Source organism: Haemaphysalis longicornis, unplaced genomic scaffold (genome assembly GCF_048455015.1).
Source record: "Haemaphysalis longicornis isolate Haplotype H1 unplaced genomic scaffold, Haemaphysalis longicornis Haplotype H1 scaffold_6, whole genome shotgun sequence".
NCBI lineage: Eukaryota > Metazoa > Arthropoda > Arachnida > Ixodida > Ixodidae > Haemaphysalis > Haemaphysalis longicornis.
Genome location: NW_027526407.1, coordinates 102,915,309 through 102,942,531, shown reverse-complemented (window position 1 = coordinate 102,942,531; position 27,223 = coordinate 102,915,309). Strand labels below are relative to the sequence as shown.

The following is a 27,223-nucleotide window of genomic DNA, read 5'->3' as shown; positions in this document are numbered from 1 at the left end:
TGGCCTTGCACTTCGTCTTTGTCGCGTAGAATACGGCGTCAGTCCCCTTCGCGGGTATGTTCCATCACAGAGGCAATTATTTAGGACATCTCACAATTAAAAATTTTATGTTCAGTAGAGACATCACTTTTGTACATTCTGCTAAACTATATGACAACATGAACATACAAACATAAAGTGAGCTTCGTAGTGCAGGTATTTATAGATTTATCACATTGGGAATGAAACTGAGTCCCCCATTTTTTCCAGCCTCAATTTTGTAATTTTCACTTCACCGGAACTTTTGATTCCTTGTAACCTGCAGCTCCACTAAAAAATAACAGTGGTATTTATCGCAAAAGCCATCATTGAAGAACAATTCTCCCAAAGCCAGCAGTTTTGGTTTCGTTCTATATTGGCTCGAGAAACTTTTCTTTGATGGTGTCAGTGGACACCACCAAGGCGGAAAGGGTTAATTGCTGCTCTGAGCCTTGCCGAGCAAGTACACATGATGAAAAAAAAGTAATCAAGTAAGCTTGCACTCCCACAAAATACTTGAATGGCGAAGCTGTTGTGGTTGCGGATGGCCTGAAACATAGTTACGCTTCAGTATCATCGTTTATTCGCACATTTGCGGTTGCATAATTCGCAGTCATATGCATCGAAGAGGTCGTCGTCCTCTTCTCAGTGAATGGTGGATACAAACTCATCCTCAGCATTGTACGCTTCTCCCAGCTCTTCGTCATCTACTCGGGGCAGCGGTGGCGTGATCTGAAAGTCCTCTCAGGAAGGATTGGCACACTCTACATATTCGGGGAGGATTTACCCTGTCTACTTCTGGAAAAGGCGGCAGCCGGGGTGACCTCTTTTAAGCAGGGTGTCTGTTCATTATTATAATTGTTGCTGGAGATTGATTTTCTTTTGCGAAAGCCACTGCGGGAGATAGGGCCTTGGCGGTCACCATTGTCCTGCTCCTAGGGGTTCTGCCAGTTTTTCTTCTAATGGGACCACGTGTGCTGAGGACGCTCGGCGGTCGCCGCCAGGCCCACGCTCACGAGCGCTCGGCATTTCCTTGGTATTGTTTCCTGCACCGGGGAATTTACGTCCAGCAACATCATCTTCGCTGCTAAAATTAAAACGCATTTAGTTCTCTGAAGGTAAATAACCAGTGAAGCTGCTAGGCACACTGTACAGTGGTGACATTTAATTTTTCTGAAAGATACAGGCTGAATTTACTCTGATGCTACGCGCACTTACTCTCCTACAATCCACATCTCTTCAGCGCTCCCTTTCGAACGAACCAGTGATTGATTAAGCTAATCCAGTGGGCAAGTTCACTAGGCGCTGGCTCGAGCTTTACGGTCAGTCGGACGCTGCAAGGAATCGGCCGTTTTATCTATTTGATGCGACATTGCGTAATTCCCGAGCTGCCCCTGAGAATGAAGGTGGTTACGTTTTGTCTTTCAGTCTTGCGGTTTTGTATTCCTGTTTCGTTTTCATTCGCTTGCAAAAATATTACAATTACCGTCAGGGCATATATTGCCCGGTCATGTTTGAATATACTTTCTGGTCAAGTATTCCTTCATTTTGGTCATGAGGTTGAATGTATGGACAAAGAGCTAGCCAGCAGACATGCATACTGGCGTAAATGTTTTGGTTAAGGTAGCCGAAAAAGACTATCATTTTTGCAGGAAAAGTATTCAAAGAGTGCGTATGACTTATAGGTGGCTTGCTTGGCCAAAACTGGGGTACCGTAAAGGAATTTCAAAAATGCGTCTGCCTACGAAGGTTGGTAAAGAAAACATGTAAGGGTAATGTCCAGCCACAAAAAACTAGCGACGTAGATTGCGAACAAACAGAGACTATAGACAGCCTGTGTCAAACGAACAGAATTACCTGCGGTCGCGTTGTAATATATTGCATTATGCAAAATAAAATGTGGGGAACTGACAACTGAGAGACTACCTGCGGAACAAAGTGCCTACCGAGCAACTGGAAGAAGCAAAATACTGATACCTAGGTGAAGGAATAAAATTGAGAATACCTGGCTACAAGAAATGTGGAAGAGGAGCAAAAAACTTTATTCGAACGCATCATTAGGCGTCGAAAATGTCCCGGACCAGGTTCACCAGTGCCAACTGGTCTGTGAGGTGGTCCGAGGCTAGCCAAGTCCGCCACGTTGAAGGAGGACGGCGGGGTTGGGGGGTCGGGAGGGGGGGCGTTGTGTGAAATGAATCGCCATGGGGCAGAAGGAAATGCATTGTTCTAAATTAGCGTATGGTTCGGGACAATTGGGACATGCTGGTGAGTGTCGAATACGGTAGAGGAAAGAATGAGCAGGTGTAAGGATGGTATTTACCTGTATGCGTCGAAGAATGCGTAGTTGCGTGGTGGTTAGAGATTTGTCGGAAACAGGAGTTGTACGAATAGTTTTTCTGATGTTCTTGTAGTGAAGCTTTATTTTTTGTTCGTAGTGGAGAGTAGGGTCCCTCGCCGGTGGATAAGGCCGGGGAATTCGAGGCACCCGGTGCAGAAGTTTGCGGGCGAGGCTATGCACTACCTCATTGCCTGTGATTGCAGCGTGACCAGGAATCCCCCTCAGTGTGACAGTGTGGGGACGTAGCTTTGTTAAGGCTTTGCGTAGATCATACGGCAGTTTTTAAGGAATCCTAATAATGTAGATGATACGAATAGCTTGCATTGAATCAGTTAATATGGTATATCCTGAGCGGCTCGGGGGGGGGGGGCTAACGAGAGGTATTGAATACTGGTGGTTATTGGGATGGTTTCTAGAGTCGCTGTAGGTGGGTGATTAGTGAAAAGACCAAGGGTGTGTGTCACTACTTCATTGCGACTTGCGGTGGTATAGGCGGCTTCTCCGACATGCGTCCGTGATGGATCCGTGTAGACGATTGTGGAATGAATAGGATGTACACAATTGACAACGAGCACACCTACTCCCTGGAATTATATCAGCTGCAGCGTTTTTTGGGGTTGTAGCTATCCTGAGGCTATCTGGGAGCGGTGCAGAAAGGGTGATGATAGGGAGCTCAATAGGCTTCAGAGCAACTTGGTGAAGGATCCAGTGTCATTGTTTTGTACTAGAAAGACGTGGTATTTGCCGATCTTTATGTTGTATAAGATCTCCCAGGGGCAAGAAGAGTCCCGTAAAAGTGGGACGCTAAGGGGACGTATTAATGGGAACATTGAGGGCGGTCTTATACCGTGTCTGAAGTGCAAACCCAATCTGATGTCTTTGTGGACAAGTAATAGAGAGATATGTAATTGTATAAAGACTTTACTTAGAGCTAAGGCATGTACGAGCTGCCTAAGTTGACCCTCATGTAGCCCCGCGTGCTTGTTGACAATGCGGAGCACTAGCCGCGTAAGCTGTTAGCAAACTTTAACTGTTGTAGCCACATTAGCCTGATTAGATGACTCATAGATATGCAGCCCAAGATTTCGGCAGGATATTGCGTGAGGGATGGGGTGATCTACTATTGTGAGTTTGATCAGGTGGTTGTGTAGGCGCTGATAGCGAGTTTTCGAAATGAGCAGCAATGCGGACTTTTCAGGTGTGGGAGACAGGCCTACTGTGTCGAGATACTTAGTGCCTGGATTGATACCTTGCTGCTAGGTGTCCTGCACTGACCCAGGAGACCCAGATGTGCACCAAAGAGTAAGGTCATCTTCGTAGGATGTATGCTTGTGGTTCGGAATCTACGCTAAAATACGAAACAGGGGCGCCATTCCGAGGTTGAAAAGGGTGGGTGAGAGAACATCCGCCCTCGGGGGAGCACGCGTTATGGGAAAAGGATCGGAGACCGAATCAGGGAGACGGAACTTGGCCATGCGGTCACACAGAAATGCAGCGATGTAACCGTACATCTTCGGCCCACAGCCGGTAGAGGCAAGTATGTTTAGGAGAGGATCGTGGGCAAGGTTATCGAATGCTTTGCGGACATTCAGGGTCACTATGGCCTGTATCTGGGGATGAGCAGGAGGGTCAAAGTCGTGAGCTAAGAGAAAAAAGAGGCCTTGGGTAGACACACCCTTGCGGAAACCAATTTGTTGAGGAAGAAAGAAATCTGTGGACTCAAAATAGGCCTCACATCTATTGATAACCTTCCTTTCCATGGTCTCTTCTTGGCAAAGGGTTAGAGAGATTGGGCGGAGATTTTCAAGGGCAGATTTTTTTGCCTGGCTTAGGTAGCAGTGTTATAAGGCATTGCTTCCAAGATGTTTACAGGCTCCCTTCTTCCCAGTGGGAGTTTATATTGTCCGTAAAATATTCCTTCTCCTTGTTCGATAGATTTCGTATAAGTGTATACGCAAGCTGATCCTCACCTGAGGCCAACATTCGCATTAGTTGTTCCAGCGCCCACTCGAGATCCTAAAGGGTGAACGGCTCATCGAGTTCTAGATTTAAGGTGCCCATATAGGAAGGATAATGACTAGGTAGGGGTGGAGGAATATAAAGGTCGCGGAGCGGGGTTGCTAAGGCGTCAAATCGCAGCAGGGAATGGTGCTTCTCAAAAGTGGGAACAGGAGCCGGATCAGGCCCAAGGAGCTTTCTACGTAGGTGCCAGTTGCTTTTCTGATCCAGGCTGCCGTTGATAGCGTTACAAATTTCATTCCATTGATTCCTGGCTAGTGTAGCAGTGCTCTTTGACATGTTCTCTTAACCCAGAGATGCGCTCTGTTAGCCGACTATTATTTGGTTGGGTGCGAAGGGCGCGCAAGAGTCGTTTTCTCCTCTTCCAGATACGAACAAGATAAGAGTCTTGGTTGTCTGATGGGGTTAGTAATGCCTCGTTCTTCTCCGATTCGCCTCCTTGCGAGGCGGGCGTTGGTGATCCTTGGAGTTCCTGCCAGCCCTGCGCTGCGTGTAGTGCAGCGCTGCGGCTGTGATGAAGGCGACGACCCGTTGAGACGAAACGAAAACTTGTATTTACACTTTTTACAGTTGGTTACCAAGAGGATACATTGAGGCCGTTGGTCGCTATGTGCCCGCGGCACCCCGTGAGAGACGAGCCACAACTCAACCCGGTCTGCCCGATCAGCGCATACTTGCAATCGAAGAAACCTCGCATCCGGGGGAGGAGGGCGCGCTTGCTCCGACCGCGCTCCCACGCACCTGCACTGTTGCGGGCCCTTATTCAAGGGCGCGCAACCATACGCGCCACTCAAACCAAACTTACGTGCACCACGATATCCGACGCCTCAACCTAGCGCTAGCTTCCCAGCCGCGCATTGCAGCCGCCGCGCGAAATACAAAGCGCGGTCATCCACCCAGCAGCTCCCTCGATTGCCTCCATCTGGCACGCAAGGCCGAAACACGGCACACAAGAGGGGGGACTCTACGCCCGCGAGGCCGTTGCCCTGTTGCCTGCCTGCGCATGTAATTAGGGCAATAATGACGGGATCAACCGACCCTTACACGCCCTTCCCAAGATAAACATAAGGGCTCAAAGGCCTCTTATGGAGATCCCAACAAGACACAGAAAATAGCGACAATCGCTCCCTTAAAACTGAATAAGAAAAGATGAACACAACACAGAGCAAACCCGACAAAATTCCCAACGGTCACTTCCCATGACAACACAGGCACTTGTCCGTAAGCATGGTGTCCACTCAGGAAAAGCGCGTCACCGTAAAGAAAACAACACACACGCACACACAATCTCATGTCAAACAACCACCCATGCAAAGGTCGTTTTCAGGCCGATGGGTCCTCTGCAAGTTCGAACGTTCACGGTATTCTTCTCCGCCGTGAGACCCCTCACTTCTCTTGGAGTGGGTCCTTCTCGCCGCCCGCCAGGCCACCAACACTGCCACCCGCTTCCCGACATGCGTTAGGTACTCTGGACAAAGCGTCCGCGTTTGAATGGTCGCTGCCCTTTCGGTGCTGTACGATAACATTATAGCGCTGGAGCTAGTGCCCAAAGAGTCAACTTTGCACCCTGAGGCGTGGACAAAGTGAGGAAGGAAAGGGGGTTGTGGTCGGAGATCACCGTCACCTGGGCGCCGAAGAGCCAAATGTCAAATTGTTTAAGCCCCCAGATCACCCTAAATGCCTCCCTCTCTATGGTCGACCATCGAGCTTGAGTGGGCGTGAAGTTATGGCTCGCGAACGCTATGGGGAGCTCGGAGCCATCCTCGGCGCGCTGGGACAAACAGGCACGCGCCGCGAAAGCCGAGGCGTCGGTGGACAACAAAAACGGCGCGTCCGGCTTCGGCGTTGCCAGCGCTGTCGCCTCGCAAAGTGCTGCTTTTAGTCCCTGGAACGCGCTGTCAGCTTCGGCCGACCACGGAATCTTGTTTGGAATTCCCTTCCCGGTCAGTTCTGTAAGCGGCCTCGCCACCTCAGCATAGTTGGGCACGTAACTTCGGTAGTAGCCGCACAGTCCGAGGACGCTGCGCAGCTCCCTCTTAGTGGTTGGCTTTTTAAGCCCCCGTATTGCAGCCAACTTGTCCGGGTCCGGCGCGTGCACTCCCGAACCGACAATATGCCCTAAGTAGCGTATGGACCCTCGGGCGACCTGACACTTCTCGAGTTTCACCTTGAGCCTCGCCCGGTCTAACGCCGCGAAGACCGCCCTTAAATGTTGTACATGCTCGCTCAGGGTCTCACTGAATGCCGCTATGTCGTCTAGATACGCACGGGCGTATTCAGAGTGCGGATGGAGCAGCTCATTCATGGCCCTCTGAAACGTTTGCGCCGCGTTTTTGCGGCCAAAAGGCATGACTTTCCACTCAAACTGCCCCCGATGGCACGTGAAGGCGGTGAGTGAACGAGCCGCTGGCGCTAGAGGCACTTGCCAGTAGCCTCTTCGCAGGTCCAAAAGGGTAATATAGTTGGCCTGCCCGACGTTCATTATGAGCTCCTGCTGCAGTGTCATCGGATACGCGTCGGGCACCGTTCCTGCGTTCAGTCCGCGGTAATCAACGCATATTCTGACTGATCCGTCCTTTTTCGCCTCGCACACAATGGAATGCGCGTGTGGGCTCTCGCACGGGAAAATTAAATCCCTATCTAGTAGCTCGTCCACTTGCGCCCCTACTTCTTTCTTTAGAGCTATGGGGGTGCGATACGGTTTGCACGGTTTTAGCGTGAAGTCCTCCTGCAACACTATGTCGTGATCGCGTACCCTCGCCACCACCAGTCTGTCGTCGAACAAACCGCTGTACTCCGCAAACACCTTGCGGATCTGACCACTCTCGTTCTTCTCGAGATAACCTAATAAGTTCCCCAACGAGGTCATGTCCGCGGAACCTGCTTTCCCAGATCGGGGCGCGCACTCCACCTCCTCGAACGCCTCATCTTCCTCGAAAGCAACGCCTATCTGTATTACCCTACTGCTATAGGGTCGCAACTTGACTGCGTGTACTAGCCGTCGGTTTCCTTCCGGCATTTCGACAAAGTATGAGTGCTCCCTGTACCGCTCGGTTACCCTACCTGGTCCCTTCCACTTGGGGAACATCTTACCCGGAGTGTCGTCATGAAACACCAACACTGCGTCCACCTCCTGAAAGCTCTTGCTTGTCGCCCGCTTGTTGAACTGCTTTGCGTAAGCATTCTGCTGTCTGGATCCTATCAGTTCGGCTGTTTGCGCTGCCTGCTCTAGACGCTCTTTCAGCTCTTTCTTGTAAGCGGACGGGGACGGGCCAAGGTCCGCTAACGCAGGAATTTCTCCCGTTAAAGCGCGTATGACGACAGCTAGCGGTCCGCTAGGCGGCCTACCATACACCATTTCAAATGGCGACACTCCTGTAGTATCATGCGGGACTTCGCGATATGCCCACAAAAGAAAGGGCACCGCCTTGTCCCAGTCTCTACCTCCCTTTTGGATGGTGTGGTACAGCATGTTCTTAAACGTCCTGTTCCACCGCTCCACAGCGCCGTTGCTCTCCGGGTGGCCCGGGGTCGAAAACCTCGGGGAGCAGCCGAGTCGCTTTAAGAACTCCTGTGTTAACTCAGCAGTGAAGTTAGTCCCACAGTCGGACGCGATCACTTCGGGTATCCCTGTGCTGCTAAATACCCTCAGTAGGGCGTCGCAAGTCGCCCTAGCGCTCAGAGAGCGCAGACACACTACCTCGGGCCACCGTGTGCACAAATCAATTATGCACAGTGCATATTTGTGCCCTCTAACTGATGGTGGCTGCAGCGGGCCAATGACGTCAACGTTAACTCCCTCAAACGGGTACCTAGGCCTTGCCAGCGGTTCTATCGGGATCCGGTCGGCAGTACGCAAGTCGGATCTTGTCTGACAGGCATGACAGCTAGCGCAGTAGCGCCTTACGTCTCCTTCGATAGCCGGCCAAAAGAAACTGTACTTTATGCGGGCCTTCATTTTGCGGAAACCTAGATGACCAGCCCAGTTCGACTCGTGAGCCATTCACAGTACATCGCCTCTACGACTCTCCGGTAGCACCAGTTGCATTACAGCTTGTCCCAGAAGTTTGTCTCGGTGGTACAAAATGCCGTCTACCACGACCATGCGTCCCTTTCCGCGTTTTGCATTTTCCCAGGCAGCTTGCAATGTCGCATCACTCTGCTGCTCGGCCCGAAACTTCTCCGACGAGCTCCTCTCGCCATTCGCGTCGTGAGTTGTTTCACTGCACTGCTCCTCGCTTTCCGCGTCCTGACCACCCTTTGCTCGCGTTGTAACCTGACCGATTGCAACTTGAACCGACCCCTCTGCTCTCCGCTCATCGTCTACCAGCCTTGCCAGTTCGCCCTCCGTGCGGTCCGCAACGTCGCTCCCGCCTGCACATACCACCCCTTTCAACTCGGCTCCCGTCCTAAGACGTTCCCACGCCTCTTCCGAGAGTAGAAAATCGGTCTGAGAAACCAACCTGTCCGTGAGCGCGCAAAGTACCGGCACCGCCTCTTTAATGTCCGAAAACACACCGACCTCGCGCGTTATCGTCAACGGAACCACCGCGAGCTTTGCCACTACCTTCTCTCCGAATGCGGAAGTCAAGTTGATTGTCCCGTGAGGCTCGACTAGCTCCCGTGGCAGCGCGCTTTCTCTAACGACAGTTATCTCCGCTCCCGTGTCCAGAATTGCGTCGATCTTCCTGCCATGGCAGCCCAAGCTCACGCGCTTAAGTTCGCTGTGGCCTGCACACGCTTCATTCCTTGCAACTCTGGCCGAGAAGCTATTTCCTTTTCCTTCCGAGGCAACTGCCGTCAGTTTGTTCACATTGTGCGGGCATTTCGCTTTAAGGTGGTCTCTTGAACCACACCCGAAGCAGGCTCCTCACTTTTTTCGCACGTCGGTGCTCTGTTTCACCGCGCCCGGTTTTGGCGGCGGTGCACTTGAAGTTACTTACTCCCTGCGAGGCCGGTGCATGCCGTACCTTTGTTTTCGGCTTCTTAGCTGCGCCGTCCCTTCCCTCTGCATCCTCAAAAGTCTGCAATAGGCTTGCCAAAGCTGAGGCCTTCTTCCAGCCTTCCCTTTCTTGAAGGGTTACGTAGCGCAGCGCGGACTCGGCTAGGTTATTTTTTAGCTGGTCGGCCACCAGCAGCTCGATCACCTCCTCGAACGACTTCACGTTTCTGGCCTCGAGGTAGAAATGAAGGTAACTCTGGAGTCACGTCGCGAATTGTCTCCATCCTTCACTCGCGCGTCTCCTCGCCCCAAGAAACCTCCGCTGGTACTCCCCGGCTGACAATTTCAGCTCCTCCAGCACTGTCTTTTTGAGAACCTCATACTCACTATGCTAAGATGGAGTAAGTCGCGTCGAAACAAAGGGAACCTTTTCCGCTATAAGCGGAAAGACAATTTTGCCCCACAACTGCCTCGGCGCGGCGTGTGCCTCAAGCGTATTTTCCACGGACTCAAACCAGATCGGCACTTCCGATTCTGAAGGCAATTTCGGCACTACTCCCGAGACGAGTTTTGAAAAATGCCGGAGTTCGCTGCGCGTGTCCTGTCCGCCCGAGTAGCCGGAGCTCACGCCTGGTTCAGAACTTCTTTTCAGTTTCTCAAGCTCGATCTGCCGCTCGAGGACCAAGCGTCTCTCCTCTTCGATTTTTAGTTCAGTTTCCAATTTTTTCATTTGCATTTCCGCTTCGGACGCCACTGGCTCAGGTGGACTCCGCCCTTCCGCACCTTCATCTTCGTTACCCATGATGGGCTCCCCTCGTTTGTCCGGATTCAAGTGGGCAAAACGCGTGATCATGCCTTTTACGGGCTCTTGTTGGGCGGCAGTGATCGCGACCCAGCGGAAGACAAAAAGGACTCACCCAGTGTCGATCCGATGTGGCCGCCTGTTTCGTCCGCCGTTTCCGCGCGACTCTCCGACTTCTCCCTCAGATTCGGCAGGTCTGCGATGCCTGTTGGCGCTCCTTCGCCTTCGCCGAGGCGGTGTCGTTCACAGTCTGTCGGTCTGCGGTGACTGCCGGCCTCCTTCGCTACCGCAAAAACTCGCCGTCTCCGTCGGCCGCTCCTCCGCAACTCTCCCAGCTGCTCCGCTAGTCGCCAGGAGTTTCCGGTTGCCTGCAGGTGCTCCTTCACGTGGCTGCAACCCAGTCGTCGCTCCTCAGTCGGCGTCGTGACGACTCTGGTGCTGTCGATCGCACCCAGCAAGTTCGGGTAAACTCGCCCTTCCCGCTTCGGCACATGCTCCTTGGATTGGCAGAGCCCTCCGCCCGTGGCCGATGCGTCTATCCTCCGTTCTCGTTCCCTGGTCGTCTCGCCAAGCAGGATCTTGCCGACTGCGCCAGTAATGCCTCGTTCTTCTCCAATTCGCCTCCTTGCGAGGCGGGCGTTGGTGACCCTTGGAATTCCTGCCAGCCCTGCGCTGCGTTTAGTGCAGCGCTGCGGCTGTGATGAAGGCGACGACCCGTTGAGACGAAACGAAAACTTGTATTTACACTTTTTACAGTTGGTCACCAAGAGGATACATTGAGGCCGTTGGCCGCTATGTGCCCGCGGCACCCCGTCAGAGACGAGCCACAACTCAACCCGGTCTGCCCGATCAGCGCATACTTGCAATCGAAGAAACCTCGCATCCGGGGGAGGAGGGCGCGCTTGCTCCGACCGCGCTCCCACGCACCTGCACTGTTGCGGGCCCTTATTCAAAGGCGCGCAACCATACGCGCCACTCAAACCAAACTCACGTGCACCACGATATCCGACGCCTCAACCTAGCGCTAGCTTCCCAGCCGCGCATTGCAGCCGCCGCGCGAAATACAAAGCGCGGTCATCCACCCAGCAGCTCCCTCGATTGCCTCCATCTGGCACGCAAGGCCGAAACACGGCACACAAGAGGGGGGACTCTACGCCCGCGAGGCCGTTGCCCTGTTGCCTGCCTGCGCATGAAATTAGGGCAATAATGACGGGATCAACCGACCCTTACAGGGTTGAAGTGAAACGATCCCGTGTGGCTTGTTTACGGGAGTGTTTGAGTGATTTAGAACAGTTCTTGAGGTTCCCATTCATTTTATAGGTGTCCCGAATATCGCGGAAGAGTTCACAGTTTGTGAGTGAAATGTTACGCTTAGGCGATCGGATACAGGTAGGGATAGTGTTTGGAATAAGGTATTGGTAGCTTAGTAATGTTTCATCTCTAACATTCCCGGTGACGTCTCGCACTCCCCGACGTGCCTTGATGTCTGGCATGATCGACTGTTGATATTTGTGACCTTCGCGAGTAATGGAATCGGGGTGGTTGTAAACTGTTATTTGAGCTACGTTTAAAGTGTCATTGATTATGCGGCCAGCTTGTAAGGTGCGTGGGTAAGCCCAAATAGCGTGCTGGGCATTAAAGTCCTCACCTATTATGAAGTCGCCGTTGCGATACAACCTTGAACTAAAGTGAATAAGTGGCGTAAATAGGGTGTACTCTTTATGGGGATTATAAACATTTAGGATAGACAACGGGCGAGAGTGTTTTGGGTACATAGTAAACGCGCTGAGATACCGCTGAAGACCGGGGGCACATCGATAACCTCAAATCGAAGATCCCGGTGACTGTATGTGCCAACTGATAGGGAACTATCGCTGTCGTAAGCTGCTTGTAGGGTGCGGTAGCCAGGGATAACTTTAAGTGCACGCGATTCCTGTATGAGAACGACGTGAGGTTGCGAAGGCAAAGTAAAGAGCCATTGAATTAGGAGGGTTCGATTGGTGTTAAGGTCTCTACAGTTCGACTGTACAATGTGAGTGGTATTGTTCACTGCCATCGTTAACCTATGTTAACCCGCTTCTCTGGAGGCATGAAAGAAGATGCAGCAGCTACTTCGGTGGATTTAGGTGGACAGGGACGTTAGAGTGAATTGGTGAGAAAGTCCACGCGTTCGTCATCCTGTAGAATATTACTAAGAAGGGTGTGCATGAGCTCCACTTCATGGCGAATGACAGAAACTTTTTCGGCGAGATACCAAAGTATCGGGTCACTCCGGTCTTTTATGTTTTGCATATAATTGTCACATGTGATGACTGGTATGGTATTTTGAGATCCGTAAGATGGAGGGGAGAGGGAGAAGGGACGGGGTCGGTGAACCCGCTGGTTAAAGCGTAGCCGGCTTGAAAGGTGAACGTGGTGGAATTGACTTTTCCTGAACTTGCAGATGCCAGGGATTGGGTCGAGGATGTCTTGCAGCCTTCTGTTGGGCTGGGGGTACTGGGGGAAGTCAGGTTGTTGGAGCTGCGCATGCTTCTGGTTGCTGCGACCAGATGACATCTGCCAAGCAGTGGATGTTTTCTTTGGAGCTAATTTCTGGGACTTAGGTGACTTTGTGTGTTCTTCTGGTTACGAGGTTTCCAGCTTGTTCCGGCGACGTTTCCTGCGCTCGTATGCAGCTTTGTGGATCTTTTGGTCTTGCTGCTTGTACACGAGGCAGGTGCTGTCAAAGTTCGGATGGGTTCCTCCGCAGTTGAAGCAATGGGCGGAGCAACCGTGCGGTTCATCCTGTGCGTTGAGCTTAGTTGAGCAGTGGGGCAGCGTTGATATGTCGGACGGTGAGGGCAGTTCCGCACCCGATGTTCATAATCGCGGCACCTATTGCACTTCAGGACATTGGGTCTCTCAGGTTTGCATCTATACATGACGCAGCAAAACGGAACATTGTGGGGTACATGGGTGCCCTCGGACGTTATTAACACCGACTATCTCCCATTATGCGGGCGGACAGGATCGTCGCATGCCACGATTGAATGCTTTCTAAAATTTGGGTAACGGAAAGTCCTTTCTCAATCCCGTGAATGACGCCAGGGCGCAAAACCACGGGGCCGTCACATAGGCTTTCGCGATGTGAATGCATGCTCGAATATACAACGTGGTCATAGCTGCTACCTTTCGAGCAGTGAATTCTTTGGAGGCCTTGAGGACGATACCATTCTGGCGGTACCGAACTTGGAGGCTCAAAGCCTGTTGCTGGTGTGGTGCCAAGTTTGGAGCTGAAGCAATGGCTTGAAGAATTTCGTAGGGTCTAACCTGAGCGATTTTCAGAGTGTTTGGCATTCTGATGACGACGGTCTTCAGTGTTGCGATTGGTGCTGTGGGAATCTTTGGCTCGCATTTCCTGGTAATGGTAGTGCAGTCACTCGCGTGGATGTCTTCTTCGATGGTATCAGCGGGGTCTTCAGCAAGAAGAGCGTGTGCCTCGGGTGGAGATACACCGGCGGCACGTGGTGGCGGCGGCGATCGCCCCGCTGCTATGGTAGAAGATTGAAACTCTGTTATTACGGTTGGTGGGCGTCGGGCATCCCTGCTGCCTTCAGAAGGTCGGTTTACAGTGTAAAAGCGGCAATGTACGGCAGTTGAGGGTCGAAAATGATCCACTATACTTGCGAAATAGTGTGAACTCGATTGGTTCAGGTCACATCGTAGATGGCCTGGTAAGAAGAGCGTAGATTCTGTAGCTTGGTGTTGCGCTGTCTTTCCAAGCCCAGGATGATGATGCTGTTCGGCTACAAGAACAAAATACAGCCCTTGAAGAAGCTGTGTCATTCTACGTGAGGGGGTGTCGTTCGTCCCGCAGTACACCCAAATGGGCTTGTGAAGATGACGATGAAGTGCAAGTCCCAGGAGTTGTTAGTACTTACCTATATTGATATACATGCGCAGCAAAGCGAAGTACACTGAAGCTACCCCATTAGCCGAGTCAGTAATGAATTCAGCATGTAATCTGGAGCTCATGACCTGCTTTCCCACACTTTTGGTTCGTTGTGAACCCTCCTTTTCAGTTTACTTTAAGTAACGTTAATTTCACACAATAAAGAATCAAACTAGCTTACCCAAGGCTAGTTCAGTGTTCCTGATTTCATGCACGTCCTTTGTGCACTTTCGCGTTATGCTCGCTGGGTGATTCCAGGAATGAATGCCAGCTGTTTCGAATGGCGTAAAATGTACCATAAATTATTTTCAGGGTTTTAATGAAGAAACCCTATGTAGAAATTTTATTAGGTAATGTGGAATAGACACGCGCATAGACTTGCGAAGCAACCCAGGAATTCGAATGGGTCCAATTCGCCGGGAAATTAATGAGGCAGTTGATATTTCTAATATTATTTGCAGAGCAAGTTGAAATAAAGTCTCTGAAGAGCGTACTTTTCTTTTACTTGATGCCTATATATATATGTATGTGTGTATATATAGAAAATAAGGGTTGGCAGTCAAGAATACCCTGACAGCAAAGGGTAGGTTGTGGTGGGTCATAGAAACAGATGAACAATTTTTTGAGTCAGAAAGAAAGTGGGGAAAAAATGCCCCCCGGGTGGGATCGGAACCCACGACATCCAGAATACCGGTCTGGTGCGATTTTTTCACAACTTTCTTTCGTACTGAAACAATTCTTCACCTGTTTCTATGACCCCCGACAACCTCCCCTTGGCTTTCCGAGGTTTACTTGACTGCCAACTCTTATTTTCTGTTTTATTTCACCAACACCCTTATTTCCCATTTCTGATTCGCTACATGCTTAGCGAGGGCCTCTGTTCTGGCAGTCTTGGTGCCAAAAGTAGCTAGAGGGTTCAACGCCAGTCGACCACCCTCGACATGTCGTAGACACTAGAGTCACGACCCGCGGATTAAAAAGAAGGTCGCCTTCAGCCCGAGTAGTCCGAGTGGCGCTGGCTACCACCTCCCAGTGCAGGAAACAAAAAAATAACTTTACATAAATACCCGAGAATGTTGTGTGGGAACAGCCCCGCCGGTAGCGTAGTGGTTATCGCACCAGGCCAGGTATTCTTGAGGTCGTTGGGTCGGATCCCAACCGGCGGGAATTTTTTCACCACTAGCTTTCTGACTCAACAAATTTTTTATCTCTTTCTATGACCCACCACAACCTCCCCTTTACTTTCCGCGGTTTTCTTGACTGCCAACAATTATTTTCTGTCTTATTTTACTGAGGCCCTCATTTTCCCATTTCTGATTCGCTATACATACATATATATATATATATATATATATATATATATATATATATATATATATATATATATATATATATATATATATATATATATATATATATAATATAACTATAATATATATATATATAATCAAACGTAAACTGCCTCCATTGTGACTGATCAACCCCGCCGTCACACCTAAACTTCATTCTTACACTATGTGCGGCCATCATAATCATGTCCTTCCTTCTCTGTGCTTACACGCCAACACCATCATTGTGATTCGGCTCTCTCCTGGCCAGGGTAGCTCTCGCCGAGTAAACGTCGTCCGTCTAACCTCCTTGCATTGCTTTCGAAGCGCCAGGTGAGGTTTTGGATGGAGGACAGCCAGCACATGGTATTATGATCCGCTACAACATAAAGTGACCTTAGTGCAGGTATGGTTAGAACGTTGTAAAGCGCCAAACAAAAGCGAGGCTCTCTTTTTCCCTTATAGTGTAGTTTTTTCGGCTGCCGTCAACGTACGGCTGGCGTATGCAACCACTTGCCCCCAAGAGTGATACGTCGAGGTGCAGGAGCGCAGCACAATACCATGGCCACTGGTGCCCGTGCGCAGTATTGTCGTAGTGTTGTCGTCGAAATGGCTTAGTACGGGTGAAGAAGCAAAGACTGCTTGAGTTTAAGAAATGCAGTTTTGTAATCTTCGCACCGAACAAATCGTGTACCAAAGGTTAGGAGCTTGTGTCAGAAATGTCCCAAATGAAGCACTGAAAGTATGAATCAAATCCGAGTTAACTGAGAAGTGTTTCGGACGGACAGGCCGGGAGAAATTATGTACAGCCTTGTTTTGTCGGGTTCGTGATTAATACTACCTTTGGTAATGGCGTGACCGAAAACTTGAGGGATTTGCTTGCATCGTGGCATTTTTTGGGCTGAGTGGCAGAGCGGCGTTGCTCTAGCAGGTTAAAAACTTTTCCAGGCGGTTGACGATCTCATTGAATGTTCCAGAAAAGATTAATCCGTCTTCCAGGTAGAAAAGGCATATTTTTCATTTCAAAACACGAAGTACGTTATCATGCACTCCAAGGTGGCGGGAGCGTTGCAACGTCTGAACGGCATTTCATTACATTTGTATAGTCGATTACATGTTGCGGAGATTGTTTTCTCTTAGCCTGCTTCATTCTTACGAATCTGCCAACTTCCGGATTTAAGTTCGAGGCTATAAAAATAGTCTGCCCCTCGGAAGATGTCGAAAGCACCGTCGAAGCGTGCCATCGGGTAAACGTCTTTGCGTGGAAGTTTGTTGAGGCCTTCTTATCAACGCAATACCTTACTGAATCCTTCGTCTGAGCTAGGACCAAAGGTTCTGACCAAGAAATTTTCGAAGGGCGAACACTGTTGCATTTCAGGATGTGGTCGACGTTTTCTTGTATAATTTTATATTGTTTAGGCGACACACGGTACGCACGTCGACGAACTTGACAGGAAGTTTCCATTTCGAAGCGATTAGTGGTTGCAGACGTCTACCCCAAAACCAAGAAGTGGATGTCAAATAAAGCTGTGTGATTTTTCTATACGGTAAACATCTTTTTGTTTACTTCATGGTCAGTCAGGGTTGGTGATCGCATCAATAGGAAAACATGGGAGCTTAAGAACGGAACAATTATCCAGATTGATATAGAGTCAAAAGAAAGAAAATCAGTGGCATTATAGAGGGAAAGAGGCAATAGTAGCATGTTGGGGTACGTGGAGGGTTTTCAATGGCGTCTTTATTGCTACGAGATAACCCTCTCCGCGAGGAAAACGTAGAAGGCATGGCAGTATCATCAGCCCTTTAACCGAGATTTTTACGTTTGTGTAATTGATGTATCACCGTCAAAAAGTTGGTCCGATGACACCAAAAGTCAGGCTTCTTGGTCAGAATACAGGGTATAGTCAGAGGTCATTACCAAGCGTAGCTGTGACGCATGACCTTAATTTGTGAGGTCTTTGTCTGCGATATCCATCAGCGGGCGACAAAAGGAGTTGATAGCAGATCCTGACTGTAAAAATGTCAACCTAAACTCAGTTGATGAACGCATAAATAGAGTACCGCCAACTGAATGTGATGACCAATAACTTTGAAAAATACGGGTTTTCTACAATATCCTGAAAGGCAAATCATATCCGCGTTCTTACCAAATACAGGTGGTGCAGAGTAAAGGGTCCTTACCTTCCTTAATCGAACGCGCACAGTTTGCCGAATGATAGAGATGCTGGCGCCCGTGTTTACCAGAGCTTCAATTTGTATTCCCTCGACGACGGCACTCACAGTATTACATGCCCGGACAGCGGGTCTTAAATTATTCCTTCGCAATGGAGTTTCGCCACCAAAACATCAGGTTGCAATCATGAGTTACCGGTCGAAGAGTTAAAATACCCCGGTCGTGTGGTTGTGGTGAGTGACGTCGGTCGTTTCGCCCTGTGCGTGGGAGGTCTGCTGAGTCACGTGGAGAGAAAGAAGGACGTTTCGGCGACAAATAGTTTTGCTGGCTACGGCCATAGGAGACTCATGGTCGCGCTCATACGTGGTGTAGCCACGTCTCTCGTACACTTGGCGCCGGCGGCTGAACCAGGAGATGTCACCGCTGACGCTGAAGTAATAGCAAATCGCCGCCGAACACCTGAGTCTGGTCGGGGTGGTCAGAAACTTTGGCAGGGAGCCCGCGGAACCAACACTCGCCGAATTGCTTCCATACAGTTGGTAGAACGTTGAGCCAGAACCGAACCAGCGGCATAGGGTGTCACCCAGCAAGCTCTGAGTTGTACGGTATTGTGAGAGGAGTAGGAGGGTCGCGAGAAGAAAGACCGGGCACTTAGGCAAGCTCCTATACAATGATTTCTCACAAACCAGTTGCGGAACGCCAGGGATGGGAGACGCGAGGACAAGGAGAACCCTAATCGAGGAGCTATTAACGGAGGATAGCCTGTATCAGCGCCCAAAGACTGTCTTCTGAGGTGTACTGTGATGTGATGGTCTCCTGCTGCAGGTGCATACACTGGTGTTCATCAAGACTTTGGCCCATAGCGGTCGCATGTGCCACGGCTGAAAAGTAGGAATCGAGGTGGGAATCGAGGTGTTTTGAAGCTCGTGCGGTCACTCCACCTGTCAAAGGCGCTGACTCGTCCGTGGTTATCGGTCCTCTCCTCAACGTCGTCCCCACGAAGGCCAGTGAAAACGTCGTTCTTGCAGGCGGCTCGGGACGAAGTATGGCGTTGTCGAGGTAACTGACGATCCGAACGAAACTTCAGGGGTGCACTCAGAGACGGAGGCCACTGGATCAAGGCACAAACGCAATCTCCACCACCTGAGAGGCAATGCATAAAGGTAGTTTACTCGGCGAGTGGAATCCCTGCCATAAGAGAACCGAATCACAATGATGATGATGATTATGAGAAGAGGAGTAAGAAGAGGAGAAGGAGCATGAGGAGGAAGATGAGGAGTCATAAGCGGAGGAAGACGATGGCCACTGCAACAAGTGCAGTAATGAATACAAAAAATGACAGCGACGTTCACAATATCCCGAGCTCGCAATGCTCAGAGTTCGCGTATTGAAGAAGCATGTAAGATTCGAGCTCTCATTATATATATATATATATATATATATACAACTCTTTCAGCAGGAAAGAAGCAAGCCAGCCATCGTCTGTGCGAATCCTTAAGTACCACACTAAGAAGTGCTGCATTGTACCTAAATAGGGTTATATTCATATTCGTTTAATCGCATCACTTTCGACAGAACATTCAAGGAACTCTGAGGTTTTTGCTTGTTGTTGTAAACGACTCGTATGAGCGGGGCCGATAATTGTTGCGCTAGATTTACTGCAGCGGTTGGTGATGACTGCTTGGGTGAGCAATACTTTGTGCTTCGATAATTGTATGAGATTTTGTAATTTAAATAAGTGGAGGTGGAGCGTTTTAACATTACCAAATTCTTGTTGCTTCTTCTGTTTTAGGTCAACAGAAATTGAATGTTTGTATCATTTTACCTCTGGAAGTCGTTTAAAAAAACATAAAACAGGAAGACTTCCTGGTCGCTTTTTAAGCAAAAACAGGCAGTGCCAAATGACATATCCAACCCTTAAGGGGACATACTACATGACGGTAAGGATATTTTATACAGCCTGGTTTTATTTAAATAGTTTTTTAATCCTCGCTCTGCAACACACCGTGAAAATCCTTCGCTGTGTTTTAATTATTTTGCTGCTTGTGTCTTGTTAAAACGAGTCGCAGCCAATCGGAATTCATCACGCGTACACATCAGAGTTGAGCCCAACCAATGAATCAAGATTGTTTGCGGATGTTCTCCGCAGGCGCAATTTCAATACTTCGATTTGGTGGGTAACCTCGTAATGATCTCACCAGGTAACCTGGTTGTGATAGTGAATGGACGTTCGTCCCGCTTTTGTGTGCTTTCGGACGAGAAAGGAGGCGACAGAGACGTTGTGAAGAGGGAAAAAGAGAATTAGATGTTTATCTGTTCCACAAGTCCTGAGTTACGGGAGCGGGAGAACAAAGTACATCGTCATTTCGCGTCAGTCTCACATGACAATTGAACCCAAAATACGGTTCGGCACTTCTCGAGCTACTGTCTGTTCCGCCCCACACCAACGTCCCTCGCGAGTAGGATTCGGGATAATCAAAGCCTTCGTCTCACAGGCTGGTCCCGACGCCTTCTCGTCGTCAGTTGATGTGGCCGTCGAAGCGAGCGAGGGCAGGGGTGGCGCGACTGCTGCAACTGGATCGTCGCCGGCACACAGCTGCTCTACCGTGTGCGGCGTTCGCCACGGGACAGCGCACCGATGTCTGATCCAAGCTGAGCTCGCAAGGACCACGTCCCACGAACGACCCCGGAGATGAGCGCTTCGGTAGCGTCGGCCAAGGCCCGCACTCGGCAACTGCGCCCTGGCAGGAGCCGCTGGACAGGCCGCCCCTTGGTCCTGGAACAAGCCACCAGGACCGGATGAGGTAGGCACGCCCTGGGTGAAGGCCCGCAGCAGGAACGCAGCAGGGTCGTTCGTGGGACGTGGTCCTTGCGAGCTCAGCTTGGATCAGACATCGGTGCGCTGTCCCGTGGCAAGCGCCGCACACGGTAGAGCAGCTGTGTGCCGGCGACGATCCAGTTGCAGCAGTCGTGCCACCCCTGCCATCGCTCGCTTCGACGGCCACATCAACTGACGACGAGAAGGCGTCGGGACCTGTCTGTGAGACGAAGGCTTTGATTATCCCGAATCCTACTCGCGAGGGACGTTGGTGTGGGGCGGAACAGACAGTAGCTCGAGAAGTGCCGAACCGTATTTTGGGTTCAATTGTCATGTGAGACTGACGCGAAATGACGATGTACTTTGTTCTCCCGCTCCCGTAACTCTGGACTTGTGGAACAGATTAATATCTAATTCTCTTTTTCCCTCTTCACAACGTCTCTCCTCCGGACCCCAAGGTTTATCAGGTAGTCATATTCACTGTGTTTGGCGACGATCGTGAAGTGTCCCTTCCATGTTAATATCCGCTTGTTCTTATCTGCAGGTAAAAGCAGCAGTACCTTGTCCCCTGGTGCTAGTTGTCGAACTTTTGTTCTTCTGTCGTAATACTCCTTTTGTGTCATTTTAGCCTTCTGGAGTTCTTCATGCGCCACCTTGCAGGTGTTCTGCAGTCGCTCCTTAAGCTCTACGACATATCCGTATGTTGTCTTCGTATCGCAATCAATGTTGGCCCCTGTCCACAGTTCCTTAAGAATTGACATCGGTCCCCGTACGAAGCGACCATAGAGGAGATCGAATGGGGAGAATCCCAGACTCCTTTGTGGAACTTCACGGTATGCGAAGGGCAATGGAGCTAGGTATCTATCCCATTGTTTCGGCTTTTCCTGGCACATACGGCGTACCATTTGTTTTAGAGTTCCATTAAACCTTTCCACCAGTCCGTTGGCCATGGGGTGATAGGGAGTTGTGGGTAGTTGCCGAAACGAGAGCAGTCGCCCGAGTTCCTGCATAAGGTTCGAAGTGAACGACTTCCCACGGTCGCTCACTATTTCTCGCGGAACTCCGACACGGGAAAACATTTCTACAAGCGCTTCTGCTACCCGCTCGGTCTCAATACTTGGTAGTGCTACCGCATCCGGGTAACGCGTAGCGAAGTCTACCATTGTTAATATGTATTGGTTTCCCTTAGATGAAGTTGGGGACAGAGGGCCCATAATGTCAATTGCGACCCGCTGAAATGGCGTGTCGATGATGGGCATACTTCCCAAAGGAACTCTACCGACGAGGTGTTTTGGTACCGTCCTTTGGCAGATGTCGCACGACTTTACAAAACGTATAACATCGGCCTGTACACCCGGCCAATAAAATTCTTCAAGGACCCGGTCTGCAGTCCTTCGTTGCCCCTGGTGACCAGCCAGAAGACCTTCATGAGCCATCTTCATCACGCTCTTGCGGAGATTCTTGGGGACTACAAGTTGCTCCAAGTCTCGCCGTTCTGCCGTGTGGTGGCGTCGGAAAAGAACGTCACGGATCAGCACAAACTCAGTGACTGCCAAATTTTTGGACGTGATTTTCCTTCCCACAGCCGTGAAACAAGTTTCCAGCGTGGGGTCTGCGCGCTGCAATTTCCGTAATTCTTCCGGGATGACTTCTAAGGGGTTGATCTGTGGCACAAGCAGTTCTCTTGGCTTTTTCCCTTCTTTACCTGCAGCTGCTAACACGTTCCCTTGCCGTTCTCTATTCAAAGCCGTTGTGCCTTCAGGTTCCTCTTTACGGCCAACATGCTCATGGTCAGTCTGAGAAAGACTCAGTTGATGTTCCGGCTTTGCGATATGCTGTTGGTCCGACCGTACTCCCGAAATGTTTCCCAGCACTACTTCGTACAACGGGTTCTCCATGCAAACAGCAAACACCTCTCCCTTAAAGAGCGGCGAATCGACGTACACCCTAGCCTCTGGTAGGCTCTTTGCAGACCGGTCTAGTAAGCGGATGGTACGGGTGCTACCAGTAAGTTGCAGTCTGGTACGAGTGACCGTTTCACTACTACGGTATTACATCCGGTATCCCGTAATACAGTAACAGGTGTTCCCTCCAGATAGCCCTCTACTGTCGGTAACGGCTTCGAACCTCCATCGCAAGTTGTACTGTTTTGGGTACTATCGCACATGTCATGACTATGATTGACCTGTTGCTTGTAATCACCAGATTCCATCGTTTCGTCATGCTGCGCTTTCTGGGGTCCTAAGACGGAGCACGATGCTTCCCCACGTTTTCCAGAATTTGCAGGGCAATTCTCTGGTCGGTGTCCTGTCCTCTTACACTTCCAGCACGGTGGTGACTTCTGTGCCGTGATTTTGACCAACAATCCGAAGCTCGGTGACCCGGCTTGTTGCATAGAAAACAAAGCGGCTTTCCTTTGCTTTCGTTCGCGGTGCCAGCTTTGGCAGCAACCATCGGTCTCCCCTTTTCTTCCTTTCCTCGAGCGAGATTCACGATTCCTTGGGCTTCCAAGTACTGATCTGCCGTTGTCGCCAACATGTCCAAGTTATTACTTCCCCGCTCCTTCAGGAAGATCGCCAACCTGTCGTCGCACCGCCTGAGAAATTGCTCGGAGATCATCTTGTCTCGTAGTGCGTCGTACGTCTTCGGAGTCTTCGCCTTCTCTTGCCAATGGTCGAAGTACCCAGAGAGACGTCCCGCGAACTGTCGACCCGTCTCGGCATTCTCGGGCCGCGCATCCCTAAACTTCAAGCGGTATCCCTCTTCCGTGTATCGGAACCGTTGGAGCAGCGTTTGCTTGAGCTTTGTGTAGTCCGTGCTGTCTTCAGCAGACATCCGCCCGATCACGGTCAAGGCTTCTCCCGTCAGGCATAAGCTCAAAGACAAAGCCCACTTGTCGGTTGGCCACCCTAGGTTCATGGCAACCCTTTCAAATCTCTGGATGTATGCATCCAGTTCATCCGTACCCTCATTATAGGGAGGAATCATCTTGTGCGGGCTTTTAAAACTCTGACCGGAACATACACTCTCATCCACCAAACTCGCACTCGGACGCTGCGCCTCCGAAACTCGGCGTCACTCCTCAAGGAGGAGTCGCTCAGCCTCCAAGCGAGCCATTTCTCGCTCATGCTCAGTCTGTGCTGCTATGCGTGCCTCTTCCCTTTCTTTTGCTCGTTGTGCCCTCATATATTTTGTTCATCGGTCACCCATGCCCGCAACGCCTCTCCACTCAGACCCATCTCCTTTCCTAGCTCCACTAACGTTCTCTTTTCTTCCATTCTCGTCCTTACACAAGAACAGCGTGAGGCTCTCAGATGTAGCGAGAGAGATTCGTCCTGTCGCGGGCGCCAGAAATTGTGATGGTGAATGGACGTTCGTCACGCTTTCGTGTGCTGTCGGACGAGAAAGGAGGCGACAGAGACGTTGTGAAGAGGGAAAAAGAGAATTAGATGTTTATCTGTTCCACAAGTCCTGAGTTACGGGAGCGGGAGAACAAAGTTCATCGTCATTTCGTGTCAGTCTCACATGACAATTGAACCCAAAATACGGTTCGGCACTTCTCGAGCTACTGTCTGTTCCGCCCCACACCAACGTCCCTCGCGAGTAGGATTCGGGATAATCAAAGCCTTCGTCTCACAGACAGGTCCCGACGCCTTCTCGTCGTCAGTTGATGTGGCCGTCGAAGCGAGCGATGGCAGGGGTGGCACGACTGATGCAACTGGATCGTCGCCGGCACACAGCTGCTCTACCGTGTGCGGCGCTTGCCACGGGACAGCGCACCGATGTCTGATCCAAGTTGAGCTCGCAAGGACCACGTCCCACGAATGACCCCGGAGATGAGCGCTTCGGTAGCGTCGGCCAAGGCCCGCACTCGGCAACTGCGCCCTGGCAGGAGCCGCTCGACAGGCCGCCCCTTGGTCCTGGAACAAGCCACCAGGACCGGATGAGGTAGGCACGCCCTGGGTGATGGCCCGCAGCAGGAACGACGGCAGGAGCTCTTCCTCTGGAACGTCCCCCAGCCCGTGGTTCCGTGGCACGAGCCTCATCGCACGTCCCACTTGTAGCCCTTCTGGCTTCGTTCTCCTCTTCCCTCGATTTTTGCCCAGCTGTCGCGCCACCTGCCCACAGCCCGTCGTCTTCTCTTCCGTGTTGCACTGGTAGCTTGAGTTCACTCACGGCCCATGTCACAGTGTAATAATTAAAAAAACACACACAAGGAAAAAAAACAAAACTTGGGTCTTTTCCTCACACTGGTAAACAGGCAAGGTAACCTGGTAGTGATCTCACATTTAAAAACCTTTTCATTTAAGCCCACTGTCGAACCCACTGCAGGTTTAACACTTCAAAAATACGTCTGGAGATGGTGGTAGGCCAAAATAAATGTCACAGAGAAAGATGAAGATTAACTAATGACGAGTCAGACCTAGCAAGGCCGTTTATACGTACAGTGCTCACGGATTCAAACGCGACACTGCGAGCGCGTGGCCGCCGGTACATGCAGCACCGCCCATGGACGCCCGTGGAAGCTAGGTGTTGCATTGTGGTATACCGCGAGGATGAGAGCGCGTTGACCGTATGCTTACTGCTTCCGTTTGCCAATGAGCGGGACTGTGGTTCCCCAGTACCGACTGCGGGGCGCTGCGAGCCTGGAGCGCTGGAATGATTTTGTGCGCCGACGGCAGTAGCCCGGCTGTGTGCGCAGCCGATTTCGCGACATCGTGTGCGCGCGCTATTGTTACGCGTGTCCTTTCAATGCGGCAGAGTAATTTTCATGTAATGCACAGTCACGCTCATCAGAATAAAAGAAACCTATGTATGAAGGAACAGCAAACATTCCAGGATGTAAACTAAAAAAAGGAAAGACGGTGTGGTGCATTACTACGTCGTCGGCTCTCCTCTTTTTTTAGTTTATATTATGGAATAAAGTTGGCTGTTCCTTCGTGCAGACTCTCGTTTTATTCAGATAAGCGTGACCATGCCTTACATCCTCGCCTCTTGTATTTTCACAATGCCAAACGCACTTTCCAATGGGAGTGCGTGGTACCCCTGCAGTGCCCACATGTCACGAGGGATCACGGAACCGTAACTGACTTCGAGAGCGGTTTGTGCCTTGTTTCCAAGGCAACCGATGTTTGAGATTGTCAAACAAATGCCGCTCGCACCAGTGCTAGAAAGCTCAGAGCCGCCCGCGGCGGAGCATGTTTTTCCAACGTTGCCGCTCTCCACCACGCGTCGCCCCAAGCTGAACTGGTCACATGATTTTAGCGCTGGAAAGGTTACCGATTGGGGGAGAGTGGCCGGAGTAGAAGAAGAGGGCTTGGTTGGTCGGTCCGGGCTGATGAGTTTGGCATTGTAAAAATACAGGAGGCGATGCTTATACGCACATAATCTGTGTCGCATCAGAAGGGCACCCGTAAGAAGAGCGCGCGAGCAGACAATGTAGCGAAATTGTCAGCGCGGACCCCCGGCCGGCTACCAGCGGCGCACAAACGCGCTCCTCCGCTCCAGGCTCGCAGCGCACCGCTGTCGATGCGGGGAACCACAGCCCCGCTTATTGGCAACCGGAAGCAGCAAGCCTGCGGTTAACACGCTCTCATCCTCGTGGTATACCACAATGCAACACCTAGCTTCCACGGGCGTCCACGGGCGGTCCTGCAAGTACCGCAGGTCACGCGCTCGCAGTGTCGCGTTTCAATCCGTGAGCACTGTACCTGTGTTCGACGGTAGTGCATTTTTTATGGGAAACTTCAACCGTGTTTGTCAATATGTTTTTGCCGTCATGCCGGCAACCACCTTGGTTGAAATCTTTGAGGCCTATCGGAGGATACTATTAATAAAAATGTTACCCCTTACTGCCACCATCCGCTTTGCCAAAATAATGAACACCCCAACCCGGTACACAAACATCCTCACGTAACCTGAGACCCATGAAGTATTACCTTTTGCAAGAAATAGCTAAAGTGACGAAAAACTGGCGCGCTAAAAGGACTATCTATAATTTGAGAGACTTAATGCTGAACCAACTGAAATCGTATCTTCCTCTGAGCCGTTCTTAGTGCTCTTCCAAACCACAAGATTGAATTCTGACGCAGGATAGGTATGTGCTGGGGCGCACTCTGCAAGCACTTGTAAATAATTTAAAGTCAGCTACCTATGCCACTGAAAAAGATAGTATGCAATCATTGCGTGCTCGCAGTGACGACATATGAAGCAAACACTTGGCCCGTCACTAAATAACTGGACCACAAACTTAGGGCGGCTCAACGGGTGATTGAACGAAGAGCTATAGAAGTAACGCTCAGATACTGGAAACGAGCTTCCTGGATGAAAGCACAGACTTGAGTAGAATTTATCATAGCCCAATTTTTTAAAAAAGGAAGTGAACTTGGGATGGCATGAAGTGAGACGAATAGAAAACAACTGGATTTCCAGGATTACACAGTGCCTGTGGAGAGACTTATCTAGAAGAATTGGTAGACCTTGAGGCAGATTTAGGGACAAAATACAAAGACCTGCAGGCAAGCATTAGACTCAGGCAGCACAGGAGAGGATAAGTTTGAGGTCAAGAAGCAGTCGACCTTGATCAAGCAGTCGACCTAAATATTGTGGTGATGATGATTGTGAAGAGCTGATTGCAAGGTTAGTTTCTGCGGTCGACACGACTTGTTTAGTTTCATGATGGCGGAAAAGCGTCGTAAGCTTCTCGGGAAGGTAAAACATTGGTGAATGGGACACCGGAGGTTCTCCTTGAGCACCTGTCCTCCCTGAGTGTTGCGCTGTCACAATTACGATGTTTTCAAATAGGTACGGCCTTTATTCTGTCGTCTGTTCAGGTGTCGACAAGTACAGATCTC

At 50.5% G+C, this 27,223-nt stretch overlaps 1 protein-coding gene across 1 annotated transcript in view; it reads left to right on the top strand.

Moving 5' to 3' along the window:
- LOC144141830 (metalloproteinase-like) overlaps positions 1–27,223 on the top strand; it is a 105,416-nt gene that overhangs the window by 60,355 nt on the left and 17,838 nt on the right. The window contains exon 12 of the mRNA XM_077673317.1: positions 19,344–19,491. Coding sequence (XP_077529443.1) covers positions 19,344–19,491 — 148 coding nt within the window. The remainder of the gene's footprint in view (positions 1–19,343; positions 19,492–27,223) is intronic.